Source organism: Lytechinus pictus, chromosome 13 (genome assembly GCF_037042905.1).
Source record: "Lytechinus pictus isolate F3 Inbred chromosome 13, Lp3.0, whole genome shotgun sequence".
Classification (NCBI taxonomy): domain Eukaryota; kingdom Metazoa; phylum Echinodermata; class Echinoidea; order Temnopleuroida; family Toxopneustidae; genus Lytechinus; species Lytechinus pictus.
Window position 1 is genome coordinate 10,596,247 of NC_087257.1, and position 21,484 is coordinate 10,617,730.

Below are 21,484 nucleotides of genomic sequence, written 5' to 3' on the forward strand. Positions count from 1 at the left end.
ACCATATCATATTCACACTCGAGGTCAATGCCGAGGATCTGGAGGGTTATTGTTAACGAAATTATTGTTAACGAAATTTATTATTTAACATGCCATGAATGTGATAAACCCTGTATTTTGATATTTAATATGACCGCCAAAGGCCCTAAAATTATGATCTACGATGTGAGAGAGGACAAAAACAATCACAAGGTGAGGCACTAAAACGTATTTTTTGTGGTAAATTAGTGGAATACTGTCTTCAAATATAATTTGCAACGAAATATATTATTCGGGTTTCGTATTTGTGTTAAATATTGTATTTTAACTTTCAAAATGGCCGCCAAAAGACATTGACTGTATTATGTGCAATCGATCTGGGAAACCAATTTTCACATGAGTCAGCACCATAACATGCATATAATTGTGATTTAAGAGTAAAATATTGTCTGAAAACATAATTCCTAACAAGATATATCATTCATTCTGCCAGGTAGGTGATAAATAATGTATTTTGAAAGTCAAACTGGCCGCTACAGGCCCTAACGGTAGGCCTATTATGTACTTTGTGAATGGGAACATATAATTTAAACAGAATTTGGCTTTGCTTGACTAAATGGTGTTGCATGTATGAGTGAAATATCGTCTGAAAATATGATTTTGTAACCAAATAGATCATTTCTTATGTTATTTAGGTGATAAATGCTATATTTAAATTTCAAAATGGCTGCAATATGTTTCTTTGTGGAAATTATCTTTCCCCATTCAAATTTTACATATTAAGATAAGGGACTATGGCGGCCATTTTTCATTTTTAAAAGGCTGCATTCATCACCTTTATGACACAAGCTATGATATATTTCGTTAGAAATCCATTGGGTTTAGACAATACTTAACACTTACATCAAAATTAAGCCATTTTCATAGTAAAAAATTTGTCAAAATTATCAAAATATCTAGCTATGGCAGCAATTTTGAATTTCAAAGTAATGCCTTTATTACCTTCTCAACCATTATGTGATGTATTTAGTCAGAAATCATGTTCAAGACCAAATTTTACCTATACATCACATAGTTACGTGCGTTTTTGGTTCTCATTTTGGTGATGATTAGTTTCCCTATACGCATATTACAGAATTTGTAGGGGGTTGTGCGGCCGTTTTGAAAGTAAAAATACAGTATTTATCACCTATGGGAGAGGAAATGTTATATTTCATTAAAAAAATCACGTTTTCAAACAATATTTTCCTTATACAACAGAATTATATGGATTTCATAGTCAGGCAAATCCTAATTCTTTCAAAAGTATTTGTCCCCTTTTACATTGTAGATAATACTGTAAGGGCCCATAGGGGCCATTTTAAATTTTACAATACAGCATTTATCTCATGCATGAAAAATGAAATGATATGTTTCGCCAGAAATCATGTGTTTAGACAATATTTCACTCGTATAGATTACAATTACATTCATTTTATTGTTTTTACTCTTGTGAAAATTAGTTTCTCCATTTGCTTTGTTCATAATACAGATAGGGCCTATGGCAGCCATTTTGAATGTCAACATGCAGCATAATTACCGAAATTGCAAGGGAAATGATATGTTTCGTTAGAAATCCTTGTTGTCAGACAGTGCTACACCAATATTTCGCAGTTATTGGCATTTTAAAGTCAAACAAATTCAAAGGTTGTGAAAATTATTTGTCCCCTTTTATATATTGTACACAGTATAAGGGGTCTATGACAGCCATTTTGAATATCATAATACAGCATTTATCACATTAGATAGTATACAAATGACATAGTTTTGTTAATAGTCATGTTTTCAGACAGTAGTCCACTCGCAGGTCACAATCACATGCAATAATAGTGCTCTTGTTTGAAAAAATATTTTACCCATTCATATTCTACATACTAAAGTATACAGGGGTTATGGCGGCCATTTTGAATATCAATAAAATAAATATTTTGTCAAATATCGCTTTTCCAATTGGTATTTCACTTCTGCACAACAACTACATGCATTTTATAGCTAATGTGTTGGCAATTTTATGATTTTCATGGGTAATTTGCATATTTTGGCGGCCATATTGGATTTTGCCAATTTGCGGAAAATGCTCAAGGTTACAAGAGTGGCATCATTCAGATTCGGAATCAGCACCCTCGAATTGACAAGAAACCATCAAAAAACATTGTATATCTAAAAAAACAAGGTTCGACCCCTTGTCTATGGGGCCTATCCTGGACTACTAAATGGCATAGTTGTAACTCTTTCTTAAACGGACTCCTGTCCATACCCTTAACCGTCTTATTATAATCTGGCACCATCACTGTAGCCCGTAATCTATAGGCGGAGGCTGCGGTTATTGTCTTTGTTGTTATGCTGAACGCAAGCGATACGTCTGATGTGGCAAAGACTACGAGTTGTGAAACAGCCACAATTCGTAGTCTTTGCCACATCGCTTGCGTTCGCGGCATAACAGCAAAGACAATAACTGCAGCCTCCGCCTAGATTATAGGCTATATAGCAGCACTCAGGGCACAGTCTTACTTATCAAAGTTAGCTTCCATACTTTTTATATTTTATATAGGCATATAGCATCATCAAACTTGATCAGCATCAATTCAACAAGCGTCAAAATATATTTTTTGAAGATTTTTTAAGAGGATCATTTTATTTATGAAATATTACAACATATAAGAGTAAATTTAATCAAATCCAATTCAAGAATTCATTTATCAAGTTCCATTTTAGTCGTGTAATCAAATGCGTTTATTGAATGAAAGTCTATGCATTCATAATCGAGAATATCGCGGAAACAGGGATTTTTTGCTCCGCGGCGCACGACAGATTTAAGAGAGGTCTTTGTCGGAAATTGGAAAATCGGAAGGGCAGATTCCGTTCTAAGTTTCGACGCTGACGAAAAATTACAAACGTGTCGTTTGTCCAGGGTCCAAGACAAAACTGCTCTTTTAATTCGCACATTTTCGACAGAAAATTCCTGATTGTTGTTCTTTGTCATGAAGGAAATTTGGCAATACATTTTCTATGTTCTTTAATTCGTCGTGTGTCGTCAAGCGACAAATCTCTATTATGTGTAGCGTGAATATTTTCCGTGACTCTTCATTAAACTACAAGCAAACTTTCAAATAAAAATCGGGAACATGCTTATTCTATGTGTATCCGAACCTATTCCGACGAAACGGTTGGTCCGTTTTGGGGTGTAAGAATTGACCCCTTTATTCGACAAGTGTGTCATTTGGGTTATGGGACGACAAATTAAAATAAAAATATCGAAATCAATTACAAAACTGAAACGTTCGTTTATCTTCACAGCTAAAGCTACTGAAAATTAGCTTCCATGGTTATCCTATTTGTATTTACACGGATGTTTTCTTGAATAATGGAGTTATGACCTGTTGTAAGTACACATAACGAAATTTTGGAGTTCTCATTATTCGAACGGATTATTACGGTCGGCGCGGCCAAAAATACTGCGGACGTTTCATAAAAGTTGTAAGTACTGACAGGTTGTATTTCTCCGATAGTTACTATAGTAACAGTCAGAGGCCATAGTACCTCTCAGCCAATCAAAACAAAGGAATTCACTGATATTGTCAGCACCGACAATTTATTCAGTTTTGATAACTTTCATGAAACACCCCTAGCTGGTGGCTGCCTGAATTTAAATCAGAACTTAAGACGTGTCTTTTTAATGAAGCATAATTTAGCCATTTGATTAAGTGATGTTATTTAAGTGTTTTTACACTGTTCTAATTTATATTTGTATAATTTTATTTCTGTAAAGCGAAACCTTACAGGTATAAAATGTGCTATATAAAAACTACATTATTATTAAATTCAGTTCTAGTTAATCTGATTTAGTTTCCTCCTCTTCATTTTGGTGAGTTTTCAAATGCCTTGAAAGAGTACAACTCTGTGTAAACCTTTTCTTGCATACTTTACATTCGTATGGCCGTTCACCTGTGTGTGTTCGCATGTGAACAGAAACATTACCAGGATGTGGAAAATGTTTATCACACACGGAACATTTGAACGGCTTTTCACCGGTGTGAGAGCGCATGTGCGAGGTGAGATGCACCTTCGCCAAAAATCTTTTCTGGCAAACCGAGCATTCAAAAGGTCTTTCTCCTGTGTGATGCCGCATGTGCGTTGTAAGAGCATGTCTTTGCGTGAACCGTTTCTGACATATAGAACATTCAAAGGGTTTCTCCCCAGTGTGCGTTATCATGTGTCTTTTGACTCCTCTTCTGTAAATGAACTTCTTCTTGCAGACAGGACACTCGTGTTGGCGCTCTCCATTATGAACTTTCATGTGGTAATGAAGACCTGTCGCAAATGAGAACTGCTTCTCACAAATGCCACACTTGTGCAATTTTTCTCCCGTGTGCGTTACGAAATGACTCTTAAGACTCTCCTTCTGCCCGAACGCCTTATCGCAGAGTGAACGTTTGAAAGGTTTCTCCCCGGTGTGGGTTCGTAAGTGGCGCTCAAGGTGAATACGGTATTTGAATTCCTTGTTGCAAAAGGAACACTTCCGAACATTCTCCATCGCACTCTCACTGGTACGCACTGTTCCCTTACTGTCTATATGTTCAGACGAGCTTGAATGATTCACCAAGTCACTTCTTAGATGTTGAGGTGAACTTGATGGACTGAACGTGTTAATACCTCCATTTTGAGACGAGTTTGAATGATTCACGATGTTACTACCTAGCTGTAGGGAGGAACTTGATGTACTGACCTTGGTACTATCCCCAAGATGTGACGAGTTTAAATGATTCACTATACTACTCAGATGTTGAGGCGAACTTGATGGACGGACCGCGTTAATACAACCTCCATACTGAGACGAGCTTGAATGATGCACGATGTTACTACCTAGTTGTTGGGATGAAGTTGATGTACTGACCTTGGTACTATCCCCAAGATGTGACGAGTTTAAATGATTTACTATACTACTCAGATGTTGAAGCGAACTTGACGGAAGGACCCCGTTGATACTACCTTCATGCTGAGACGAGCTTGAATTATGCACGATGTTACTCGAGTAACTTGATGTACTGACCTTGGTACTATCCCCAAAATGTGACGAATTTAAATGATTCACTATTATACTACTCAGATGTTGAAACGAACTTGATGAACGGACCCCGTTGATACTACCTCCATGCTGAGACGAGCTTGAATGATTCACGATGTTACTACCTAGTTGTTGGGATGAACTTGATGGACTGACCTTTGTACTATCCCATGCAAGATGTGACGAGTTTTGATTCACCATGTTACTACTCAGATGTTGAGGTGATGGACGGACCGCGTTAATACAACCTTCTGCTCTTAAAACACGGTTTGCTTCATGGTGACCTTGGTGGCTGGATGATGCCCCTTCCAAGTGTAACTCCCCTGCTATCGATGTCATGCTCTGTCTTATGGTTGCAAATTCATCTGCCGAAAGAAACGTTTTAACAAAACACAGGAAATAAGAATTAATGCTTTTAAAAACAAATAATTTAGTTTCTAGGGAGAGCAACAGTCAACCGTCTTCCAAAACAATACTAGGGTTTTTCGCTCCACGAAGCGCAACGGATTCAAGAACATATAAAATGTATTGTCAAATGCCCTTCATGATAATGAACATAAAAGAAGTCGTTGTCGAAGATTAGTGAATCAAAAAAGCAGTTTCGTCAAGAACTTCGGACAACCGACATAATCATTTGCAACATTTCGTCACCACCGAAACCTAGGATATGACACCGTTGTTTCATTTCACCTCCCAGCTGTTCATTGTCATTTGATGGGCATTTTCAATACATTACTGTGTTCTTGAATTAGCTGAGCGAAATCTCCATTATGAATTAATTGAGAACTCAAGCCTACGGAACTTGAAGGACCCAAACAACGCTAGAGTCGAAAATTTTCATTTTGATAAGGCATAAGTTTGATAGATATTAGAGGAAACTGGTTATCTAATACGCCCACTGGTTAACGCTAAGGGTACATATTCCTTTCATATAAGATTTTATTTTCATATACTGTACCTCGCGTGTCCCTGCCCCACCCCCCCCCCCCCCCGCCGAAAAAGGGGTTGACGAGCTTAAAGCAAAACAACAAATAATCAAAGAGAGAAATAAATATAAAAACTAAGAAAACTACATCCAGATCAACAATTCCCCTCTCACTATACTTGGCGAATTGGATGTAAAACGCAATAGGACAACAAATCATATTCCAGTATAATTAATGAAGACTTTATCGATAGCCCGACTCATCGGGGATGACAGTAATGGAACTTAGGATGCATATAGCATTGTTTCCTGTTTATTTTTTAATGTTTTTGTTTTGCCTTTCTTTTGTATTTTTTAAAAATCTGATGCGCTATATTACTTAACTCACTGTACTTCTAACTTGATTCGGCCTACATGGCCCAGGGCAATGCGACGACACGCGACTCAGTTTCATTTCCACCCTTCCCCTAGATGTGCTTTTCCCCCTAGGAGCATCGACTCTCTCTCTCTCTCTCTCCCTGTCTGTCTCTCTCAATCGATGGAACTCAAACAATATTATTCCGAGCAAGAGTTGCCTATTTTTCATCTCTCAATAAGGGTGCGTTTATCCGCCACTTTTTCACCCTAGAATCATGATCTGAATCATGATTCAAATCATGATTCTGCAGAATCACGATAGTCGAAATTGAATATAATCATGATTAGAATCACAAACATGAAACACGAAAAAAGGGGCGTTTGGAAAGACGTTTCTGCAGAATCACGTACGAAAATGTTCGAATAAACGATATCGTGATTTGAATCATGATTTTTTTTTTAAGTTTTTTCTCTGATATTTGTTTGTTAAACTCATCTGGTAGTGGTACGATGCAGTGTCTTAGAATATTATTTCATGATGTGCATAATGTATACGAGTTTAAGAGATTATTTTGTTCGAATTATTATTTACAATTATTACTTTGTAAACTGCATTGTATATGAAATTTGATTTGAGAGAAAAACAATAAAACATCTTAAAAAAAAAAAAATGATTATATGACCTCACTGTGTCGGGCTACTTTCGGTTTGACTCTTGCCAAGCTCAAGGCTCTCTATATGCTCATTGTATGTACATGATTATGTACTATATGCATGCATTTCTTGTCATGTTCAAGTTCTGTGTTGGTCATCGCATCGTCCACTACTTTTCATTTTTTGGTCATGTCTTCAACTTCAAGTTCTAGTAAATTAATTAACTGGACAGACAATGATCTCAGTTGTTGTTGAGTATAGAGTGTCAATATTAAATTGGATCTACGCTGAAATTCACTTCCGAACACCATTTTGGATAAACTAACAAGATGAATAGAAGCATATGGACCCTATATGATAGAATTAAACAAAATTAGGTATAGACTGAATTCTGGAAGCAAAAGATTTTTCGAGAGCCGAAACACGTGCGAAAAACTTCCTCTGTCAAACTGCGCACTAGTGATGCGCACTGGATTGGCCCGAATCTGAGGAGAAACAGCATTGGAATGAAGGTCGTCTAAACGCTGATTCTGTGATATCGTGATTCATGTTTGTGTTTTGAATCATGATTCAAATCATGATTCTGGATTGAGGTCGCATAAACGCAGCCTAAAATAAATATAGACATTAAGCTGTTTATCCTATCTCCATTCTACTAATATTCGTATAAATTCTGTGTTGTTCGATTGACTATCGAGATATATTATAATATAGCTACATCAATTACGGGCATTATCATAATTATCTATTTTAACTGCATATATAAGTGAACCTTTTTGGCAAATATATAAAGTTCGAGTATAATGAAAGTACGAAGCCTACATGCACTACCAGACTCGACTAACCATAAAAATGCAATGTACAATATCTGTGTTTTTATATCAAAGATAATTAACTTTAATGAGTTCAATTTTAGCACATTTTTATAATTTTAGCAATTTTTAGTTCAATTCAATCGCTGCTGCTTAACAGAAAACACGGATAAAACACTATTTAATTACCTTTAACTCTTGATCGCGCAATGATAGTCTGCAAGTGAAGTTTATCATCTTTCTCGAAGTCGTTTTCAGGGTCCAATTCCTTCATACAAGTGTCTTCCAATTCTTCCATAGTTGGACAGTAGATCAAGTAGCCGACTTCTTCGGATGGTCGGGGTAGCCCAGCCGAGGCCGCCGCTCTGCTAATGTAGTTCATGTTGGAGATTCTATTAGAAATAAAAAAGTACTTCATGAGAACATGTTCACTTCGGAAGAAGACAGCTGTAGGTATACCGATGATGGCAAAAACAATGGGCTGGATCAAAATTCCTGTCAGTTCAGGGTAAATCAAACCTCGTCACTATGTGATCAAAATCATGATCGAGATATAGTGTGGTGGTATACACTTCGCTTATACACACATGGAGATAAACTATACTTCAGAGTAAATTGCACATATTATATATAAAGTACAAGTCGAGTACGCACATGCGCACACACCAACGTAAATGGGACATTATTAGGCCACCAAAAACACAGCAGGTCTATACTAATAGAGAACAAAGAACACGTGATAAAGCGAATTGTGGCCGTCGTGCCTGTAATCCTCAAATCTGCTTTCCATTCAGCTGGGTTTATTATTTTCCATTATATTTGGTAAAAACAAATGAAGTATTTTCTCCCAGGGGTACAATGACCGCGTCTGGGATCCGCCCCACCCCAAAAAAATACAGCAGCTGTTCAACCAGCATGCAAAATGTATCGAGGTAACTCACACCCACACCCGTAATAGGAATATCTTCGTGAAGAGAATTTTTGGTCCAATGACGTCGACTTTACCGGTTCCTAACAGATAACCGATCGATGTCAAAATATTTTTAGAGAGGACGATTCTGTGATACATTAACGAGCTAGGTTTCATCCATTAGATTCAAACTTCAAATCAAATAAATTTAACAGAAGCGGGGAGTAGGCTTTGATATAAGATTTTTCTTCTTTTCTTTGTTTTGTTATGAATGAGTTATGCCAAACGAATATAACAGGGTTCTGAATCATAACAATATGGGTATTCCCACTCATTCAATGAACAAGGTTATGATATAACCTTGTTCTCAGTTACATCTCCTTGTGTGGCAAAATATAAGGGTGGCAATTTTGGCTTATTTTCTCTTTTTCTATGGGACAAATGCTTGTTTTTCTTACAATGTCAGTTTCCATTACAGCTATTCATCATATAAATTGGCTCTTATGTAAATTTGATTCTTTAAATTACTTTTTCTTAATTAAAAATAGAGATTGAAAAATGAAATTTTTCTTGCCATATTACTATATTACTTTCCACCAATAGAGGGCGTACACAAAAATATGTCCAAAATTCAAGTTTTTGAGCGCTCTGGTGAATACAAAAATTATTCCCAAGTTACTAATGAAAAATAAATTGCAACTGTATGGAAATTAGTAATTTTGGTCACTAAAGTGATATTTTAATGATTTTTTTAAGTGTGTGATATGTACAGCATTGGCATACCATAGTCCTAAGCTGTAGATTCCCCACAGACAGGATGGTTGCAGTGAACAAGTGGGTATTCCTAACATTCCACTTGGCTTTGACCTTCCATGCGGTACATAATAGGCCTATCGATTTTCTGCTCGGGTGATTTTCGAAAGCCCAGCTAAATGCAGTATATACCACTCATTCAATGAACAAGGTTATGATATATACCAGTTTCGAATTAATCAAGTTGATTAAATGAATTGCAATGATTGAATGATATGTTAATAGGACACCACGCAAGTTTCTCAAATTTAATTACCACTATGTTTTTTGTACCAGAGCCGACCAAAGAAAAATTATATTCTTACAAAAATTCAGTTTTTTAGGGTGTCCCCATCAATCCGATCATTTTGCGCGCATTTTAATGATCTGTCTTCGATACGATGGATTTTGCTTGTGTCTATAATTTGCGCGTGTTTTTTTCCTTGTTTTATCCTTCTACTTTTGCACTTAAAAACTGTATGAAATAGTACACTCACATTTTGTCGGTCCTTGCTTGAATTCAGGTGTCTCGATAACGATGAACCTTACGTGTTCAAGTACATAGCTCGCGGCAATTGAGCAGCATCGTGTCCCTCTGTACGCGTATATTTATGGGCCCATCGAAGTTGAAAAGAAAGGGCGCCAAAACGGATCCATCAATAATATGGCAGAACATAACAGGACTCCGCAAGTACAGTATAGTAGTAATAGTAGGCAATGCCTGTAAGCAGATAAAGGACGAGGATATTGCTTTTTTTTTTGTCCTCTACTAATTATAGAAGACTTCCTGTCTATACACACCGACTTAATTCACTATATACATGGGCGGAAATCCCAGGGGGACCAGGGGGACGCGTCCCCTATACCAAAAATAGTAGGGGGACACAATATCAAATGTCCCCCTTACTATTTTTGGTCTTTTATGATGGAGAAAAATACATAATAGTAATAGAAATAATAATAGTTCTTGTATAGCGCATAACACATTTAAGTGAAAACCTTTTTTTGCTTGTCAAATTTTTATTAATTAAAATGACCTTACATTTTGGGTGATAACCTTTTTTTTTTTGCTTGTCAAAGTTTCCAGCCAATGAGTGTATATACACCTAATGGACCGATCATGCCCTTGCGTACCTACGGGGGGGGGGGGGCAGGGCGGCAGTCTGCCCCCCCTGACGATTCACGTACAACCCATGCAAAGGACGTATCCCTGCCCCCCTGATGAGCTTGAAGACCTTTTTGCCCTCCCCTGACGAGCTTGAAGAGCGTTTTGCCCCCCCCCCCCCCGACGAGCTTGAAGACCTTTTTTTGTGATTGAAGACTTTTTTTGCTTGTCAATTTTTTGGCTGACGGTTTTGCCCCCCCTCCCCCCCCCCCCCCCCTGTGGAAAATCCTAGGTACGCTACTGCCGACATGTACATGTAATCTAAATCTAGTATAATTATGCTAGGCGGATTCACGGGCTGCCCCCCCCCCCCCCCCCACGGCATGAAAAAACATTTGTAGTGAAAAATATCGAGCATACGTATACGCAGATGAGGACCTTATTTCTCGTCAAATTTTCTGAAGAAGAACTTTGACCCCCTTATGGAAACTTCTTGATCTGCCCTGCAAACGCAGACGGCAGTATCGATATGACTGGCGCTTATTACACTCTATTTGAGTTAGAGAATTATTCCGAATTGATTCGGAAGGGCGTGACATCGGCCGGGTTGAAAATCACTGAGTCAAAGTGGCATGGGGGAGACGAGTCACTTTGACTTGAAGCAGAGTCATATGACTCTCAACTGGCATCATTCCGATATAAGAATGTATAGTATATGCCTATAAAGGCCTATGTGAGACCGGCAATAAATGTATTAATGTATCATTTAACTGTTTAGGAATAGGGGGAGACCGGGGAGAAACTGAATGGGACATGGGGAGAAATGAGACACTCTTGTAACTTGAAAAAAAAAAAATCAGCCAATCAGCAAGCCGGTTACATCATTAGTAAAAAAAAAGGTGTACCTATATAATATACAGACATAGCTCTAAACAGGTTTATCAGTATCCTCTACAGCTCTACATGTAAGTTATAAACGAGTTTCTTTTGATATCCCTTCTTAGATGCCTTTTCATCGTTCTTGTGAGTAAAATAAAGTATATCACATAGATATGGTAGGTCCTATATTATGCTATTTAGTAAGTTAATAAATGTGCAAACTTCTGAAGATAAAATTGTTTGATAAAAGACAGGTTAGAAACCGTGACTGCCGTTTGATTTTATTTTTTTATTACTAAGGGGGAAATGTCCCATTTCTCCCCGTACTGTCCCATTTCCCCCAAGCACGTGTAAGTTCTACTTCAACACCTCCCCTCTTATAAAGGGGACTCATAACATCGTAAAGCTGAAGTCATTTGTACGTACCGAAACAAAATGGAACTAATATAGTACACAATATCATCTTCTTTTTATCAAGTGACTTACATCATAAATCTGAAAATGAACGAATGCTCTGGGTCATCGGACAATGATTCTTTTCGGTATAAACTGCCCAAATATGTTACTATAAACTAGTTTATTGTCGGCAGTTGGATATCTTCAATGGCCGGCCTATGCAAGATATATACCACTGGCGTAAATCCCGGGGGGATGGGGGGATATATCCCCCCCCCACTTTTCGAGGGGGGTGGCCTGTACAATCATCCCCCCCCCCCCACTTTTTACAAAAGAAATAAAAAAAAATCACAAGAGATAATTGTTTTATTGGTGAAAATTCTTCCTAAAATACCGCTTAACAAATAAAACAATATTATTGAATCATAAAATGCAAATAAAGAGCCAGTTCACCATTTCCAAACAAAATAATTATGTCCTTATTATAACATTGAAGAGAAACCCCCGTTTCTTCCAATTCATCAATGTTGGGGTCTTTGGGAAGGGATTAAGATGGATTGTCAAAAAATTTTGAATGTAATCTCTAATAAAACCATTAAACAATCATGAGGTAAAAAGATAATAATATTGGAGGGGTATTTGCCATATGGACATATACAGTAGCGTAACTACGGGGGGGGGCATGGGAGGCACATGCTCCCCCCATCGGCTGACAAAAAAACCCCGGGGAAATGGGGAAAAAGAGAAAAGAGGGAGAAAGGAAAAGAAACGTAGTGGGAAAGACGAAAGTATTATTCATTATAATGTTATATTATATTATAATTATGTTATGTTACATTACATAAGAAACATTTTTATGATAACTTTATGAAACATAAACATGGTGCTCGCATTGTCTGTTCAACGAGATATATAATCCTGTTGTACTAAAACATCCCATTTTCAAGTCAATATAAACCAAATACATTTCCTAGCACTTGAGTTATCATTGTTTTATGTAGTGACATAGGCCTATGCTTCTTTTACATGACTCAAAAAGTGATTGCCCCATGTTAAGGTCTTCGTAGATATAAAAACATTTCCTGTCCGTGATTACATTCGCATTAGTGGATTGGTGAGATATGTCTGCTCTTCATGAATTCCTGAAATCAGTCCTTAAAATGTCCCTTTTTCTGATCTGAATATCAAAAATTTTCAGCTCGCGCTTCGCACTCGCATCATTTGGTTAATGAAATACGTATGGTCCAAGTTAATTCCTACAAAGAAACCTTAGAACGCCCCACTTCAGGTCTGAATTATCTAACTTATCTAAATTTTCTGCTCGCGCTTCACGCTCGCAATATTTGATTAGTGAGATGCGTATGATAATCATGATTGCAATGACTACAAAAAGTGTTTCATGTGTTCAGATGTAATTCTAATAAAATCAGCAAGCGCTTGGCACTCGCATTAGATGACTATGGTGAGATATGCATACTCTTAATGGATTCCTAAAATATATTCCTTAAAATCTCGCTGTTTGGGGTCAAAATATACGAAAATTTCAGCTCGCGCTCGCATTGTTTAGCGAGACAGGTAACTATCATGATTACGCAAATTTGATTATAATGTCCCTTTTTAGGTGTGAATATAAAAAAAATTCAGCTCGCGCTTCGCGCTCGCATTATTTGATCAGTGAGATACATATCCGTTCAATGACATTGTCCTTAAAATGTCTCTATTAGGTCAGAATAACTAGCAACTGAGCGCACTTCGCGCGCTCACTCAGTGATTCAAAAATTTTGCTGGTGCCCCCACAATGCCGTGACCCACGGTACGCCACTGTGGACATATCAATTACAATTCCTTGCATATCTAAAAACATGATTGCAAAAAAAAAGCCAAAATATTTCAGTCATCCCCCCACCCCTCAACACGGATTTACGCCAGTGATATATACCCTCATCTGAACTCTAATATTTGTTATCACTTTGCAAATTTCATGGGCTTTCGACATATATCTGCTGATAGTCCTATACCAATATCACAAGGGACCGATAAAGCTGTAAGAGAGTATGTTTCTAAGCAATTGATTCAGATGAAAGACCAGATGTCGTCATTGGTAGAGTCATTAACCTCACCTACACAATTAAAGCAATATTAATTAATACTCAACTGAATGAAAGCCCATCTCATTCCATGGAGGTCACTGTCCCGATCGTCGAAGTAAACAACAGATACGATACTCTACTGCTTGATAACACTGATGATGAAGTAGAAGAAACAATCGCCATTGTAAAGAGATCTTGTGAGCAATTGGCAGATTACAGGCTGAAGAAAGAAATTGACTTCATATGCTAGCAAAGACAGTTGAGAATGAAAGAAGGAAGCTACAACAATGTGATGTTCTCACAATAGGAGATCCAATGATAAAGCCTCTTAATCCATCTACGATGTCCCCAACAAAGATAATTAAACGTAAGACCCTTCCAGGTGCAAAATAGAAGATTTGTTTGAACCAACAAAGAATATGGTTGAAAAGACCAAGGAGATAGGTGATATCTCCTTGAAAAGACCCTGCATAAAGAGGTCATCATACATGTTGGATCAAATAATCTGGCAGCGACTGACTCGATTACTACTGAAAAGAAAATAGAGTAACTGGCCCTTTTAAGTCCAAGGTGAATGCACTTCAGTAGATGCAATGTCGATTAGTTCCATCATCATAAGCATCAGCATTTTTGCAATGATGGCATACCACTCAGACCTGAAAGAGATAGGCCTATATAATATAATAAACCAGATGGTGATCGAAATTGCGAATCTTCCAGACGATCTCAGACGATAATTAAAGGGGAATCCAACCCAAACAAAAACTTGTTTTTTGAGGAAAAAGGAAAATCAAGTTGATAGGTGAAAGTTTGAACAATATCGGACAAACAATAAGAAAGTAATGAATTTTCAAAAGCTGTGAATATTGGTAATCACTATAACCATGGAGACTTCAAATTGGCCGTATATGTGATGTCTTAGGCAAGGACTACTCTTCAATGTACTCCAATACATAAAATGGCTAAAATGACATTTTTTTTCAAAAGTTTTACTTCAAATTATATTTTTCTTTCATGAGGTCATAAAACAATATACTACCTGGGCTTTATTTAGATTACTGCCCCAGGGGAATTGGTAATTAGGAGAAAACCACAAATCACTGATAATAAAGTACATGGCCTATAGGAAAGTTGTCCTTGCCCCTTGTCATAATTTACGTACCCAGTTGCCAATTTGAAATCTACATAGTCTTAGGGATCTCAATTTTAAAACAGCCATAACTTTCTTATTGCTTGTCCGATTGCTTTCAAACTTTCACAATGCTGTTTTATTTATTTTTCTCCTTTCAAACACAACATTTATGACCAAGGCTGGATTCCCCTTTAACAAAGGCACGAGAATCGTAAAACTTTATCTTCCACCTATATGCTTCCAGACATCCCTTATCATCATCCCAGCATCATATCTCCATGACAATGCAGAACCCACATCTGCAACTTGCCATAGATGTATCAAATTAACCTAAACTACAGTATATGGAATCACAAAATGAGTTATGCGCATGTTACCTCCTCCCATAACTACTCTGGATGCTTTTATTGCGGTGAAACAAATCACAAATACCCAAACTGCCACTCCGGATAAAAAAAATCAAGTGCTACCTTTGTAATGAGCTTGGTCACAAACGTGAATTCTGCAAGAATATAAACTACAACTATTACTAAAAATCTGGCCAGGAAGGCTGTGCCGATAAAGATGCGCAGAAGAAACACTTTCCAATTAAACAACTTAAGAAAAACAATAAACACTCGAGACTCTAAAACTTGAAAGTGGCGCATTTCAATATTCGCAGTTTGTTTGATAAACTAGATGAAATCAATTTTAATTTGAAAACTATGGATATTGATGTATTATGTCTATCAGAGACATGGTTGAACAAGAATATTACTAGTGAAATTGTGAAAATTCAAGGATACTCCCTCTACGTGATAGATGATGACCGTCGAGGCGGCGGTGTCCGTGTATGTAAAGAGTACCCTAACATACATCGAAAGAGATGATCTTAGTGACAGTTCTTTAGAAGTAATCTGACTACAAATTCAAGGCCTGAAATTAGAAAAATTACTAATCTGTTGTATATATAGACCTCCAGACACAAATGCAGCTTATTTTGAGAAAATCACAGCACTTTGAAAAAGCAAATAACACAAATATGGAATTACTTATTCTTGCATGGTGATTTGAATGTTAATTCATGATAATCCTGTTCATTGTCTTGAGAATCTGTTCTTGTTAACGCAATTGGTCACTTTTGGCTCTGTATAGCCCCACTCCCCCTCGACAGTACCGCGGCCCCTCATTGGCTCGATCTTTACACTATATAGTTTTACTTCTGTTAAAGGAGAATGAAACTCTTGGAGCAAGTTAGCTTTTGTGAAAGCAGAAAAATCAAAGAATAAGATCAACAAAAGTTTGAGTTAAATAGGACTAGCAATAGAAGAGTTATGAGCATTTGAATGTCGAGATCACTAATGCTATGGAGATCATCCCATTGGCAATGCGACTAAGATCTATGATGTCACAGATGAACAACTCTCCCCTTTTGGACACTGAAAATATACCCAAAAACATCTCTTTTTGCTCATTCTAATCATATGACAAACGATTCATCAATGATATAATGTTGTGAACAACGTTCTCGCTACCACGCGTCACGGTTGGCGGGCGCCGACAACCCTGAAAATTTTCAGGGCAAATCCGCCAACCGTGAACTTCCCCGACAACCGTGGCCGACAACTGTAAAACAGGCCTAGATCCACACAAAAAACTGAATAATATATTTAAAATAAAAACAATCTGCTTTTCAGATCCTAAAATAAACTTGTCGATTATTTCTTCCACGATTTCTTCCCGGGATTTCTTTGCTTCGCTACTATGCTGTATACGATACGACCTCGACTCGAGGCCCAATTTAACTCTCTCTCTCTTATCTGGGAAGTGCGAAGATGTTTACCTCGCATTTGCGTATCGCATTGCTCTCATTATTTACGTCTTTAAAATGGTAGTAAAATACGCTCAAAAATAAAGTGAGAAGAGAGGGGTACCGTGGGTTACTGGGTTGGGCAATGTAATTTAGATGTTACGAATTTCAGTTGATATTGTCATTTATTTTGTCAAAAGTAAAGTGTGTCAAAAAATAATATAAAAATTCGATCGAAATTTAGTTTCATCTCGTCCCAGGCCCCAGCCTTATTATAGCTACATCTACATGAATTCATTGAATGCATTTCTGATGACACTGCCGTAGAACGAATTGAGAAAATTATTAAAAGATCACGTTAATAATGACAAAGCCACAGCCACAGGAATGGATTGATATAATGTCCAACTCATTTACTTACAGCAAAATGATTATTCACATTTATATTCCAATTTTACTCCATAATTTCCAAAGTCTTGATCTCTACATCGATCTTTTGAAAGTGTTGATTAATTTCGCGACGGTGTGTCTACCAAGTTCTGTGTCACTGCACTAGCGCTCGCCATGGCCACATACATAATACAAATCGCACATGGCATCAAAATCTATCCGAGTCTTCCAAAATTAGATGGGATCCAAAACCGATTTGAATGTATTTTTTTTCTTCAGATATTCATTGAATCTGTTATAATTTTCTTAAGTAATAATCTTTATTAATTTTATTCACGCTTTTTATCATATTACGACTCATTTTTTAATGTGAGTTATACGTACAGTGTATTTTCATTTGTATTGTTCTTTATTACTCTTTGCCTGCCAATTAGTCATTACAGTGAATGCTTCATGAAAAAACAACTCCCGGTAACAACTACGATTTAAAATAAAATATTATTTGAAATTAATTTGTGTAAAGGAGAAAGAGAATAATGGGAGGTGGTCGTGGGCAATGTAAATGAAAATGATGGGATGTTTGTGACTTTGTGGGGGAGGGGATTGGCGAAAAGAAGTCAATGTTCGGAGCGAATTAAATTAATATTCTTTTATGGATGTGTCTACTGTGATTGTGGCTGCATAATCTTTATGGCGAGTGGAAAATCAACCCTTGGACTTGGTCGGGAGGGGTACGTGATTCAATAGATTTCAATAAAAGTACACATTCAACAAAGTGGAATTGACAATTCATTCACAGATATTCATTTCAGGGCCGCGGAAACAGGGGGGGGGGGCTGGGTGGGCTTCAGCTCCCCCACTTTTTTTTCCAAAACCATGTACAAAAACAGGACCACCTGATTGCGTTTTTTGCATGGTGGTCAGCCCCCCCCCCCCCTTTCAAGACCTTTCCGCGGCCCCTGCATTTCAAGTACGAATTATTGAAGTTGATATGTGTGAACGTTTTAGAGGATATGTATTTCGTTTGCCCACGCCCACATGAGTTGCTAGTATAATTTGAATATCGCTGGATGAATTTTTCAATTTCACTTATGTCGTTATATATGTTTTATATCGGAATTGTGTTTTATATATAGAGTTATCTTTACAACGTCGTTAGCCTAATTACTGCGAGTGGATTATATTTATGAAATGAATTGGAATGTGAACGAGATCGACGCCCCAAAGCCGATGGCACGTGATCTAATTAGTATTCACTTTCTGGGTTGAGCCAATCATTGTGCTTGAAAACGGGTTTCCCCGAATTCCCGCCCTTGGAATGACTGTGTACCATGTGCGTGACCTGTTAACCTGTTGTATGAATGCGAATCAGCTGGTTTCGTGACCTCAAATATTCTTCATGTTGTTTACGCTGGATGGGGGCTATAAAAAGATCTTTCTGACTCTTTTTTTTTTCAATTTTAATAATCTGTTCGTGAATTTCTGTAACTTGAAAACTGATGCAATTTATTGAATCACGTACCTCGATCTTCCCACTCATGGTGCAAGAAAATATTTTAAAAATTTAAAATCGCCAAAATATACATGTAAAGAAAGATTATTCAGCCGTCATCATCAGTAGTAGTATAGACATGTCTATAAATATGCATTCGCTTCGAATATTGACTTCTTCACCAATCCCACACACACGTACGATCTCAACATCCCCTTGTCATTGTCCACGCCACGACCCCTCCCCTTTCGCGCTCCCCCTTCGACCATCCTAGCTACAACCCCCCCCCCCCCTCTTCCTCTCTTTCACACACGCTGTATTTGTAGGCCTACATAGTGCATTATTTGAAAATACAAATCTGCTTTCCTGTCAATTAAGCTTTACTTTCTAAACATTTTAAATCGCAATTAATTATAATAAGAACAAAATCGTAATATTAAAGTATGATGAATGACTAAAAATATTTCTCCCGCTCGTGATGGACACATTCATTATTTTATAGGCGAGTATAGAACAATACAAATGAACATATAGCAATAATTGACAGTGAGTATAAATCTACTTTTCTGTCAATTAAGCTTTACTTTTAAAACATTTTAAATCGCAATTAATTATAATAAGAACAAAATCGTAATATTAAAGTATGATGAATGACTAAAAATATTTATCCCGCTCGTGATGGACACATTCATTATTTTATAGGCGAGTATAGAACAATACAAATGAACATAGCAATAATTGACAGTGATAAACGAATCTTGATTGGATATTATTAGTATAAACATCATCAGCAGAAGTCTTAATTATGAGAGTCATAGTTTCAGTGAGTATCTGAAAACAAAACAAACATGCAAATTATATCGTCTCATGAATACCGATGCCCATTATTTGGAAGCCTCGGAAGTTTTCTTCCGAGGCTTCCAAACAAAGTCGGAACAATCTTTGGATTGAGTAAGGGCGTGGCGCGGCGCGCATGCGGTCCGTAGATGCATGTAGTCGATCGGTCATTGACACGCATTCTCAAAATGAATCGCACTTTCTAAGGACGTAGCGATCTAGACATTGTAAAGTATGGAGTACATTATCGATGTCATTGATGTGAATAAATCTATAAACTGTAAGTATAAAATGAGATTGAATATAAATCTTTTCTTTTGACCTTTTTCATCAGTACTTGCCTTTCTGCTTCAATCGATCGCAATTCGCGCAACCGTTACGGCTGTGTGGCCGGAGAAGCATTAAATAGACATAAAATGTGGTGCATTTAGCAGCAATCTAAGCTCGTCGATATTGATATTTTCGATAGCTACCGCGCTCCGCGCGGGAGGGGGGACACCCCCCTCCCGCGACCCACCCCCCGTGCGTGCTTCGCACGCACACCAAGGCCGCTGCGCGGCTTGCGTATCATCGCTTCGCGCCGCCAAGCGTCAGAATGAACCTGGCGAGAACGTTGGTTGTGAAACCTCTGTACTTGTCCTCTCATAAAGAGAACACGTCACCTTGTGATAGACTCCATAAAAGTGAGAATATAAGTGAAATAAGTACTAAAGTAATGAGGGAGTTGTACGTGTGTGACATCACAGATCTTGGTCGCATTAATTGCCAATAGGAGGATCTACATGGCATTAGTGATCTCAATATTCAAATGCTCATAACTTTCTTATTATTCATTCAATCTTCCTCAAACTTTCAACAATATGTTTCTTTGATTTTTCTCTTTGATATGGATTCAGCTGGTTTCAAGGGTTTCATTCTCCTTTAATAAACATAAATAGCCATGCGGTCGCCCCCGGGGTCGCCCTGACTATTAATACTAGCCAAATGATATCATTTTTGTTTCATTCCTTAACGCACCATCTCTATGTATGTTGCATCCGTGTATATGTCCCTTAATTGAACTCGTCCTCAATTAATTTCACATTGTAAAGCTAGTATACACTCTCCATCAGTATGTTCAGGAAATGGCAATTAGCAAATACGGAGCAGGCTATATAATTAGTCGTTTGCACAATGGACAAACCGTTATGCACAATGCTGTATTATAAAGAACGACTGTACAGATAGGGTGTACATTCATCAGATGCATGGCTTTGCGGGTACGGTAAGCATGCACGGTAGGGTCCCGCGGGTAAGGTTTAATTAAATTATGTAGCATTCGAATAGCATACACATTTATGCATGTCCATTTAAATCCAATCCGTATTAAGAAGTTGATGTGAATAAGAAGGGAAACAAAATCACATAGGCACATTTACGGCATTTCATCGAAATTAAAAATAAAATAAGAAATTTAAATCATTTCTTAGTTCTGTTAAATTTTAGTACAGCGCTATATAGACAATGCGGGGGGGGGGGCAGATCGAGGACCGCGGTAAATTGGTAGAAGCGGACAGTGTCCTACTGGTGCGCAAAAAGAAACGAAATACTGCATGGCAAGAGCATGGTAGGATTTATTAATGAAAATTTACAGGATCGACCTGAGAGCAATTTTTATGTTTTCCAATCAATGTGATATAAGAATTAGATAACAACTTTGCATGAAACTATTATATTGGAAAATTCTTATCAAGAATAATTGACAATTTGCTTAAACCGTCGTAAAACAAGTAAAATAAATGTCATTAATGAATGCCGATTTACCTTGATTGGCGAAGAGATATGGCGTAAACTTCTCTAGG

General features: G+C 37.4%; 1 protein-coding gene across 2 annotated transcripts; it reads right to left on the reverse strand.

The window, feature by feature from the left end:
* Positions 1-2,618: 2,618 nt before the first annotated feature.
* Positions 2,619-10,254, reverse strand: LOC129275005 (zinc finger protein 260-like). 2 transcript variants are annotated; one of them, XM_054911771.2, is made up of 3 exons: positions 10,031-10,254; positions 8,021-8,223; positions 2,619-5,448 (listed from the first exon to the last, which is right to left on the reverse strand). In XM_054911771.2, the coding sequence occupies exons 2-3, from the start codon at positions 8,211-8,213 to the stop codon at positions 3,851-3,853; spliced, it is 1,791 nt and encodes a 596-aa protein (XP_054767746.2). In that variant the 5' UTR covers positions 8,214-8,223; positions 10,031-10,254; the 3' UTR covers positions 2,619-3,850. The 2 variants fall into 2 exon arrangements, with proteins under 2 accessions (XP_054767746.2, XP_054767745.2); XM_054911770.2 differs by lacking the exon at positions 10,031-10,254 and having other exon boundaries at positions 8,021-8,463.
* Positions 10,255-21,484: the final 11,230 nt, after the last annotated feature.

What these genes read in the sequence shown, in the direction of transcription:
- LOC129275005 (XM_054911770.2), bottom strand. Translation starts at nt 8,249, where the DNA reads ATGAAGTACTTTTTTATTTCTAATAGAATCTCCAACATGAACTACATT. An exon ending in TGCGCGATCAAGAGTTAAAG is followed by an intron (nt 5,449 to 8,020) that starts GTAATTAAATAG and finishes TTCTTTCGGCAG; the next exon opens with ATGAATTTGCAACCATAAGA.